At 49.5% G+C, this 10,482-nt stretch overlaps 1 protein-coding gene and 1 long non-coding RNA gene across 3 annotated transcripts; one reads left to right on the top strand and one right to left on the bottom strand.

Moving 5' to 3' along the window:
* Window positions 1-89: 89 nt before the first annotated feature.
* Window positions 90-5,129, bottom strand: LOC310891589 (uncharacterized protein). Of its 2 annotated transcripts, XM_083853846.1 has the most exons (9): window positions 3,583-5,129; window positions 3,326-3,387; window positions 2,889-3,042; window positions 2,425-2,681; window positions 2,195-2,219; window positions 1,981-2,050; window positions 1,690-1,875; window positions 1,007-1,553; window positions 90-741 (listed from the first exon to the last, which is right to left on the bottom strand). In XM_083853846.1, exons 1-8 carry the CDS (start codon window positions 4,130-4,132, stop codon window positions 1,064-1,066), a joined length of 1,794 nt encoding a protein of 597 aa, XP_083709972.1. In that variant the 5' UTR covers window positions 4,133-5,129; the 3' UTR covers window positions 90-741; window positions 1,007-1,063. The 2 variants fall into 2 exon arrangements, with proteins under 2 accessions (XP_083709972.1, XP_083709973.1); XM_083853847.1 differs by lacking the exon at window positions 1,981-2,050 and having other exon boundaries at window positions 2,134-2,219.
* Window positions 5,130-5,463: 334 nt separating this feature from the next.
* On the top strand, window positions 5,464-8,706 carry LOC310891594. The gene is made up of 5 exons (XR_014577642.1): window positions 5,464-5,635; window positions 6,028-6,116; window positions 6,751-6,800; window positions 7,636-7,806; window positions 8,532-8,706. It is a non-coding gene; the product is annotated as an uncharacterized lncRNA (long non-coding RNA).
* The last annotated feature ends 1,776 nt before the right edge of the window (window positions 8,707-10,482 follow it).

The following is a 10,482-nucleotide window of genomic DNA, read 5'->3' on the forward strand; positions in this document are numbered from 1 at the left end:
CCAAGCTGGGGATTGGCAGGAGGAGGTGACTCCAACCAACCTCGGTGACTCCAAATTTACAAGGGCCCAGTTTCAGCAGGGCTTGGGATCGGGTTCAATTACGGGATCATCCAATGGGATCATCGGGATCATGGGGTTCAATTATGGGATCATCCAATTATGCGCTCAGCTTGCAGAGCCAAAAATGTCGACCTGGGTTGAAATTGCCCTGGGGTTGATCAAAGGGGTCCCCTGGCACCCAAAGGGGTCCTCCTCGTGGCAAGAAATCACTCTAAAAACCCGTGGGTTCCCGATTGACATCCCAGCATGTTGGGAGCAGCCTCAGCGGAGGCCCTGCGTTGCAGCCCACCCATTTTGGTGGTTGAAGCTCAATGTCCCAGGCTGTGGGAGGGCCCCAAAAGGGCTGGTGGCCCCAGGACAGTGTTTGTTAGCCATTTGGCCCCATATGTGCCCATTTCTCCTCCGAAACGAGGCCGACCTGCCCCATGGTGGCCTGAGGACAGAGCCTCAGGGTGGTGGTACAGGCATGTGGGTGTCAGGGCCCCCACCGCTGCCTTGGGCCCTGCTTCCCCAGGGATGCTGCGATGCTTTCGGAGACTTCGGACCTGGCTGGAAAACAACCTTCGCCCCCATCCTAACGAGCGAGCCTCGTAAAAAACCACACAACAGCCTTTTGTGACTCCATCGTGTTTTCCTCCACCTCCTTCCTGAGGCCATTGTGTCAGGAAGAAAGATGGGTATCTGCAAAAAAACAGAGACAAGATTACAGTTTTTTAATTTTTTTAGCCTTCTTTACCCTCACACACACATCCCATGGATGACTTCAGGTCCTGACACCGAGGTCAGGATGGCTCCTCCTAGCGATGGAGGAGCCAAAGGTTTTGGGCTGGACTGAGCCAACCCCTGGCTCAAAACTCAGATCTCTTCCCAGAGACCCCACTGACCCCGTAACTGCTTTCCTACAAGGACCGAGCCCCCCAGAATGATGCCGATGTGGATCACGCACCTCTTTATTCCACCTCTGATGGCCTCCTTGCTATTCTGGTCAATCAAAGCCCGGGTTTTAGTGTGGCCAGGGCCACAAAATGGAGAACCCCGGCCTGGTTTTCGGTGCTTCGGGTCGGGCTGACGTTGGTGGTCTGGGCACGGGTGGCAGCGGGTGGGTGCTCTTGGTGCTGTGCATCGATAACATCTTCTTCTGAGGATCTTTCAGCACCGTCCAGAAGGTCTCGGGCCTCGTTTTTAACAGTTGTTCTGCCTCGTCTCCTGGTGGCTGCAGCCTGAAGATGTTGTAGGTGGATTCCTCAGGGAGGCTGGCCTCTGAGCTCGCTGCTGATAACACGCTGATCACAGGAAATGACAGCGCTGTGGGGCCTCGAGGCCGGGGGAGCTTTCTTTCCCTTGTAAGATTTTCTCCCTCACAGGGAGGAAATTTCCCCGCTCCTCCTCCTGCTCTCCGCCTCAAGTCTCCATCTGTCTTTGCTCGTCCCGCCTTGCCTTTGGGCACTGATTTTTGCTCCTTGCGAGGAGGCAGCCCCGGGATCACCGGCAGCCTGACAAAAGAACAAAGAAGCCACGATGGTTTTGGGGCCGCATCCTGTACCCCCATGCAGCACTTGATGCTGCAGCCCTGAAATCGGGGGGGCTCCTGGTGGCCTCATCCCCCCCGTCCGGAGCCTCCAGCCTCACCTGCAGGGAGCCTCCCCCGGCTTCTCCGTTTCACTCTGCTGGGCTGGGTGAAGAGAGGAGCCAGCAGCTGCTTTGTCTCTCCCAACTTGGCCGAGAAGAGGCAAAGCCCCTTCTTTCTTCTTCTCCTTGCTCCGGGCTTTGTGATGCTCCTGGGGTGGTGTTTTGCGCATGCTCTCCATTTCAAACCTGGCAAAAGAAGACATCAGCGTGACCCAGGGCACGCCACAATCACCCCTTTTCACAGGGCCATAAAGGCCCTGTCCCCAAGGACCGTTCTGGTAATGGGCTCGCCCAGCAAAGAGGTCCAGGCCTCGATGGGAAGCAGACGTTGTCTGAATTCCTCCGTCTGCCCCATCAGATCCACCTCACTGGCTGGGCACCCATGGGCACAAGGAGAAAACGCTACCGAACCGGAGCAGCGGCCACGGCCACAAATATACTCACTCAGGAAAGACGATGACATGTCCAGTGAAGGTCAGCGAGGCCAAGGGTGCCACCCGCGACACCACCATGTCCATTAGGTGGGGGATCTGCAATGGAGGAGCATGGAGATGGCAAATGAACTCTGCCTGGCCAAGGCACTTGGTGGTGGAGGAGCCCAGGGCTCGGGTTGGTTGGCCACCCCAAGAGGTTGGCCAAGAGCTCCAACCCAAGTGGTCTTGGTGGGCCGAGGGCAAGCATTGCTACTGCACCCTTGTGAGGCTGCCCAGGCCATGGGGAAAACAAAACCCTCACCTTGAAAACGGCCTTCTGAAGGTTCTCCTTCCCGGACAGCTTCTCCAGGAATTCGTAATAAAATTTCATTTGCACTCTCGTGCCTTCGATGAGGAGCACCCCTACGTCTTTCAGGACGAGGGCGATGTTTTCCCCCTTCCCCAGGCAGCGAGAGATGAGGGATGTAGTGCCTCGAATGCAGTTCTCCACTTTCTGCTGCGACATGCAGGCGTTGGCGGCCACCTCAGCCACTTTGAGGGGCTCCAGCTCCTTATGGCCTGGAAAACGACACGAGACGGATGGAGTCAGTCACCAGCAGCCTTTCCCCGCGTGTTTCCCAGGTGCTGCTCATTGCAGTCATCAGCCAGAAAGGCTTTGCTTTGGGACCTGCTCTGTGCAGGGGACGCTTTGCTTTTTTTTTGGGAAGCATCTGAAATCCAGGGAGGGGATCATCCAGGCAGCAAGGGATTAACCCGACGTCTTACCTGGCAGGTACTCCTTGTCGTCCGTGAGGTTGTGGGTGATGACAAGATTCCTGGCCAGGCGGAACGTGGGCATCAGGAAAATCACAGTCTCTTTCCCGTCCTTGACCCATCTGGGGACAATGTCGAAGGAGCCAAGGGCAGGAATTCGGACACCCTGCAAGTGGAAGAGAACAGAAGGGCCAATGGTTAAGGATCAGCTAGAGGTGGCCTCATCCAGGGACGGTGGTTTGGGTCCTGCTGTGCCCTTCCCGCTCTTGGGAGCCAGGCTGAGGGGATCCAGGGGCTTCCAGCGACTGGGATCAGCCCTCAGAGACCACACCACCTACCACAAGCAACATCGCACTTGTGCAATACCTATTGGTCCCTCGGTAGGGACTTCTGGGGCGAGTTTCCTGCTTTTGAAGAGGGGAATAAGGGGGACATGGGTGCCAACCCACCTGGCGCAGCTGGAGATGTTCTTGGATATAGACGGACACTGCATCCCAGACAGATATTCGCTCTGGAAGGCAAAGAAAATCAGGTCATGCACCGCTTCCCGTGGCTACCACCCTTCCATCACCCCAAGACCCGCCTTATGAGAAGAGCCGTCGCATCTCCGACCCCAAAAAGAGACCCTCCGCAGAGCCGGGTCCTCCCCACAGAAAGCCCCAAACGTGGGTCAGCCACGCTCCCGCGGTGCCGGGGGTGCCCGTACCTTTGGAGGTGATGTTGGGCATGAGGCACGAGCTCCGCATCCCGTCCCAGAAGCGGACCCGGGTCCGCCTCACGTAGGGTTGCGCCTCGTCGGCAAACGTCACGCGTCGGCTCATCCTTGCCTTCACTCTCCGGATGCGTCTCCAGAGTGAAGGCCCCAGCTCCCAGCCGCCCCTTTTATACCCTGCCGGGGAGTGACACGGCCACTGCTCCATTGTGACACGGCCACCGCTCCATTGTGACACGGCCACCGCTCCATTGTGACACGGCCACTTCTCCATTGTGACACGGCACCGCTCCATTGTGACACGGCCACCGCTCCATTGTGACACGGCCACCGCTCCATTGTGACATGGCCACGTGGCCACCACTAACATCATGACTGCCACCATGACCACCGTCACCATGACCACCATCACCATGACCGCCACCAACATGACCACCACCATGACCACCAATATAACCACCAACATGACCACCACCATGATCACCAATATGACCACTGACAGGACCACCAATGTGGCCACCACCACCGTGACCACTACCGACATGGTCACCACCACCACAGTGACGTGAGTCGTAAGGGACAAAAAGCTCCCAAAACAGAAGACATTTTATGGCCGTGCCTACCACATTTAGCACCCCAGACTGAGGTTTGGGGCATGGAAACGATGGTTTGCACCCCAAAACTGAGACTTTGGGGCGTAAAATGAAGCTTTAGGTTCTCCAAATGAGGCTGTGGACTATGAAAATAAGGCTTTGGATCCGAAAAATGAAGCTTTGGGCTCTGTAATGAGGCTTTGGATCCTAAAAATGAGGCTTTGGGTCCTATAAAGTTGAGGGGTTGGGCCCTAAAATCACGATTGGTGGCCTGTATTGAAGGCTTCATTCTGAAAATGAGGCTCTGGCCTCTAAAGAGAGGGTTTGGGCCCCAAAAATGAGGCTTTTGACACTGGAAATGTAGGTTTTAGTCCCTCCAAATGGGGTTTTGTAGCCAAGAATTAGGCACTGGATCCTAAATATGAAGCCGGGAGCTGTAAAACAAGGCTTTCGTCACCGACAGTGAGGGTTTGGAGCCTGGAAATGGGGCTTTGAATGCTAAAAGTGAGTCTTTAGGCCCAATAAGGAACGTTTGGGCCTAAGAATGGAGGTTTCAACCCCCAAAATGAGGCTTTGGGCCCTAAAATTGAGGATCCGGACATGAAAAATGCCGTTTGCAGCTTAAAAGGGAGGCTCTGGACTCAGTAATGCAGCTTTCAGCCATACGAATGAGGCTTTGGAGCCTAAAATGGGAGGTTTTATCCTAAAAATGACAAGATCCCAAACGGAGCCTCCGGGCCTTAAAAATACAGGGCTGAGCCCCCAAAATGAGGCGTTAGGCCCCCAAAACTGGGGGTTTTAGCACCCAAAAGGAGGCAATAGGCCCCCAAAACTGGGGGTTCAAACCTCTCATGTGAGACGTTAGGCCCTCAAAACTGGGGGTTTGAGCACCCAAAAAGAGGCATTAGGCCCCCAAAATTGGGGGTTTTAGTGCCAAAAATGAGGCAACAGACCACCAAAATGCCCCCCCCCCCCCAAAAGGACCCCCCCCAACGGGTTCCAGGTGTCCCCCCAGGTGTCTGGGTGCCCCCCCCATGACACCCAGATGTGACCCCCCTCCCCCATGGGACCCTCGTGCCCCCCCCATAGGACCCACATGAGCCCCCCCTGCACTCCCCCCCCAAGACTCGCAGCCTCCCGGTGTCCCCTCCCCCTTCCCCCCCCCCCCCCCCGTGGCTGTCCCAAGGCTGAGCCAGGTACGGAGTTTTATTATATTATTTATTATAAGGAGTTTTATTGGGGTTTTGGTGTTTCTTTATTTTGGAGGGGGTTGTTTCTTTGTTTTTTGGTGTGTTTGCTTCTCTGTTTTCTGTTTTTCTCCGTCACTAGGACGAGTATATTGGCTTTAGGGGAGAATTCAGAAATTTACCCGCTCCTATTGATCACATCAACCTCCACATCCGTGGCGGGCACGTCCTTGTGCAGCAGAGCCCTGCTAACACCACCGCTTACAGGTAAAATACAAAGGGTCACCTCTCCAATTTTGGCTTTTTAAGGGAAATATTTAGTAGCACGGCAAATAAATAATTAAATTGGGGCAGCTTTTTTTTTGCTGTCACATTTTTAAGTGGGAAAAGCAAAATTTTCCTTTGTGATGAGCAACGTGCTTGGAAGCGTCCCTGTCTTGATTCAATACCAGCATTGCTCAGGACATCAATTTTAGGGCAATTTTCTTCTTTTTTGGGCTTCCTAAATGCAATGCTACGGAGCAGAGAAGGCTGGTGGCAGCTAAATTGCATGCAATGTCTATAATATAAACTTTAACTTTGATACCTCTTATGAGATATAAAATAAAATATAAATATAAAATGGGATTACCGAAGAAAAATGTCTTTTTTTTTCATAGCCGAAAAAACCCGTTGTCACTTATTGTTGCTTTGAATGACAGTCAGCTTGCAGAAGGTCAGCTTTATTGGGACGACGGAGTGCGCATTGGTAAGTGCAAAGATGCTCATTTACACAAAAAAATCCCCCAAAGTCAGCACCCACAATGTGCAAATATTGTTTTTCTTTATTTCTGTGGACTGTGAACATGAACACTGAATTTTCATTTTGGGGATATTGTGCAACAATTGCAAAACAAGGCTGTCTTCAAAGGGATGGAGCAGAAAAAAAATACAGGAAAATGATTAAAATGATAACATGTAAAACAATAAAAATGGTAAAATGATGCTAAATTATAAGCATAATGTTGTTATTTAGAGAATTTGAATTTTGCAGAAATTAAATTGTGCCTTGGACCTAAGGGAACATACAGAAGAGGGATTTGTTCTCCACCCTATAGGAAGCACAACCGTAGATGAAGTGGGAAGCTTTAACTCATTTTCCTTAATATTAATAAATTCAAATTATCTTCAGATAAGAGAGATTTAGAAGTCTGCCACGTATTAGCTTAAAAGCTAGCAAACGGGATTATCCCAATTAATGCACAAAATTGTGGGTTTTAGCATACCAGCACGTAGCAGGCTGCACGACGCATACGCAAGTATATAGCACATACAGCACAAGATTTCTATTAAATTTAAAAAATAAATTGACTATATTTCACTTTATTTTGGTCTTTTAACAGATGCGTATGAGGATGGTGTCTATCTGCTGACCTCATTTACTGCTCGTCAGGTTTGTAACAAAAACTCCCTGGGCTGCAGTGCCCAGCCTGGTTGCTGCTTTACGTTTAACGAACATTACATTTGGGACTTTTAATGTTTTGATATCTTTGTGCTAGCTCTTATTTAGTGTCGTGACAACCGGTGTAGAGCTCTAATTGTTGATTTTTAAGGAACGTTTGCTTGGGCTTGCAAGGCTGCAATAGCACGTCCAGGAAGGATAAGGTCATTTTGTACCTGCACCAGTATAAGTTGGAGCAACTTAATTTACTTTGGGGGGCTATTTTCCATAAATATTTATATTTATTTTTATATTATATATATATTCATTTCTGTCTATATAATATATTTATTTATGATAAAGCTGTATAGATTTATATACCTTCTATAGCCTCTACATCTCTATAGCCTGCATCAGTATAAATAGGAGCAATTTATTTTTCTTTGGGGGGTTATTCCCCAAATATATAACATATATGTATTTTATATATATGTGTATATATATATGTATGTATATATGTGTATTATATGTATATTATATATATACACACATTTATTTATATATATATTACTATTATAATATTCCTAATGTAATATATATTTACTTAAATATTATACACACATATATATACACCCACAAATTCTCCTGCTATACCCGAAGGAGCTGAGAAGCGTTTTGCGTCCTGGTGCTGCTATAATGCAATTAACATCACCAATTTTTACTAAAAAGAAACTTAAAATAGCACAGCTATTTTAGCCTGTTTCTACGACATTGTGACCATGAAAAGATTCTTTAAACGTGAGAAAAAAAAAAAAAATGCTGATTTCCTTCTCCTTCTCCCTTTCAGAACACCTTAGAGATAAAGGTTTTGCACCGGGGCTACGCTGACCCGAACAATTTGAAATTTACCACTGTGAAAACTTTGGGGCTGGCCACGGCCGTGACGCAGCTGACGGTTTTGGAGAACGGCATAGAAATCCCATCCGCCCACTCGGTGTCCTACAACACCACGACGCAGGTAAAGAGGCCGTTTAGGGTTGACGGCGAATTGAATTTAGGGGACGCGGCGTATGTCAGTTCTCATTCCTTTTCTGCCTGATGGCGGAAAAAGGAATGATTACATCACAAGATGCTGAATATACAGAAATATTAGATCAAAAATCTTATAACATAAAAACATTAGGTTGTTTTGTTACATAGTTTACGTAACATTATTTATACAATAGTGAATATTATACAGGTAAAATACAAATTATATAGAATTATTATGTCAAAAAAGGATATAAAATAAAAATACTAGGTTGCTTTGTTACGTATTTTACATAACATTGTTTATATAATGTTGAATGTTTATAATTAAACACATTATAATTCATATAACATGATCAACCAATATTACATTATATATATAAACAGCTTATATAATCAAAAATGATGAATTAAGAAAAGTGAACCCTCCTTTTTTGCCATTCTGCCCTGGATGGAGAAAGAAGAAATTCTTAAACACAGTCACAATACTCCAAGTTTTTATGTTAAAAAAACAAAACCAAAAAAAACCTGACATCTCACTATCAAAAGAAGGGGAGGGGATGAGAACCTCATGATGTGGAATGAAGACATTTATGGCATTTAGGCAAATTTTCGGTAATGTGAGCTATATGAGCAGCAAAAAAGCAAGATGTCTTCAGATCCGATTAACTCGCTGATTTGATTTTATTTGTTAATTACTTTTGCTTTCTAAAGGTCCTTTTAACCACCCAGCTCGCACTTGAATTAGGCAAAGACTACACGTTGCAATGGAGCTAAAAGCCTGCAGCCGTCCCTGGCGGCGAAGCTGAGCCAAACCTCCTCATGTGCCCAAATTTTTCCCTTCTCCTCCTTTAAAATACTTTGCACTATTAAAATATATTAGTTATAATCAGTTGGTTTTCCGTTTTTATGTCGGACTTGTTCCGAGCTCGTGAATTCGGCCAAGCTGGGGATTGGCAGGAGGAGGTGACTCCAACCAACCTCGGTGACTCCAAATTTACAAGGGCCCAGTTTCAGCAGGGCTTGGGATCGGGTTCAATTACGGGATCATCCAATGGGATCATCGGGATCATGGGGTTCAATTATGGGATCATCCAATTATGCGCTCAGCTTGCAGAGCCAAAAATGTCGACCTGGGTTGAAATTGCCCTGGGGTTGATCAAAGGGGTCCCCTGGCACCCAAAGGGGTCCTCCTCGTGGCAAGAAATCACTCTAAAAACCCGTGGGTTCCCGATTGACATCCCAGCATGTTGGGAGCAGCCTCAGCGGAGGCCCTGCGTTGCAGCCCACCCATTTTGGTGGTTGAAGCTCAATGTCCCAGGCTGTGGGAGGGCCCCAAAAGGGCTGGTGGCCCCAGGACAGTGTTTGTTAGCCATTTGGCCCCATATGTGCCCATTTCTCCTCCGAAACGAGGCCGACCTGCCCCATGGTGGCCTGAGGACAGAGCCTCAGGGTGGTGGTACAGGCATGTGGGTGTCAGGGCCCCCACCGCTGCCTTGGGCCCTGCTTCCCCAGGGATGCTGCGATGCTTTCGGAGACTTCGGACCTGGCTGGAAAACAACCTTCGCCCCCATCCTAACGAGCGAGCCTCGTAAAAAACCACACAACAGCCTTTTGTGACTCCATCGTGTTTTCCTCCACCTCCTTCCTGAGGCCATTGTGTCAGGAAGAAAGATGGGTATCTGCAAAAAAACAGAGACAAGATTACAGTTTTTTAATTTTTTTAGCCTTCTTTACCCTCACACACACATCCCATGGATGACTTCAGGTCCTGACACCGAGGTCAGGATGGCTCCTCCTAGCGATGGAGGAGCCAAAGGTTTTGGGCTGGACTGAGCCAACCCCTGGCTCAAAACTCAGATCTCTTCCCAGAGACCCCACTGACCCCGTAACTGCTTTCCTACAAGGACCGAGCCCCCAGAATGATGCCGATGTGGATCACGCACCTCTTTATTCCACCTCTGATGGCCTCCTTGCTATTCTGGTCAATCAAAGCCCGGGTTTTAGTGTGGCCAGGGCCACAAAATGGAGAACCCCGGCCTGGTTTTCGGTGCTTCGGGTCGGGCTGACGTTGGTGGTCTGGGCACGGGTGGCAGCGGGTGGGTGCTCTTGGTGCTGTGCATCGATAACATCTTCTTCTGAGGATCTTTCAGCACCGTCCAGAAGGTCTCAGGCCTCGTTTTTAACAGTTGTTCTGCCTCGTCTCCTGGTGGCTGCAGCCTGAAGATGTTGTAGGTGGATTCCTCAGGGAGGCTGGCCTCTGAGCTCGCTGCTGATAACACGCTGATCACAGGAAATGACAGCGCTGTGGGGCCTCGAGGCCGGGGGAGCTTTCTTTCCCTTGTAAGATTTTCTCCCTCACAGGGAGGAAATTTCCCCGCTCCTCCTCCTGCTCTCCGCCTCAAGTCTCCATCTGTCTTTGCTCGTCCCGCCTTGCCTTTGGGCACTGATTTTTGCTCCTTGCGAGGAGGCAGCCCCGGGATCACCGGCAGCCTGACAAAAGAACAAAGAAGCCACGATGGTTTTGGGGCCGCATCCTGTACCCCCATGCAGCACTTGATGCTGCAGCCCTGAAATCGGGGGGGCTCCTGGTGGCCTCATCCCCCCGTCCGGAGCCTCCAGCCTCACCTGCAGGGGAGCCTCCCCCGGCTTCTCCGTTTCACTC

This window comes from Anser anser (genome assembly GCF_964211835.1).
Source record: "Anser anser genome assembly, contig: HAP1_SCAFFOLD_579, whole genome shotgun sequence".
NCBI lineage: Eukaryota > Metazoa > Chordata > Aves > Anseriformes > Anatidae > Anser > Anser anser.

What these genes read in the sequence shown, in the direction of transcription:
- LOC310891589 (XM_083853846.1), bottom strand. Translation starts at nt 4,132, where the DNA reads ATGTCGGTAGTGGTCACGGTGGTGGTGGCCACATTGGTGGTCCTGTCA. An exon ending in TTCAGAAGGCCGTTTTCAAG is followed by an intron (nt 2,220 to 2,424) that starts GTGAGGGTTTTG and finishes CCTCCATTGCAG; the next exon opens with ATCCCCCACCTAATGGACAT. An exon ending in CCGGGGGAGGCTCCCTGCAG is followed by an intron (nt 1,554 to 1,689) that starts GTGAGGCTGGAG and finishes TTCTTTTGTCAG; the next exon opens with GCTGCCGGTGATCCCGGGGC.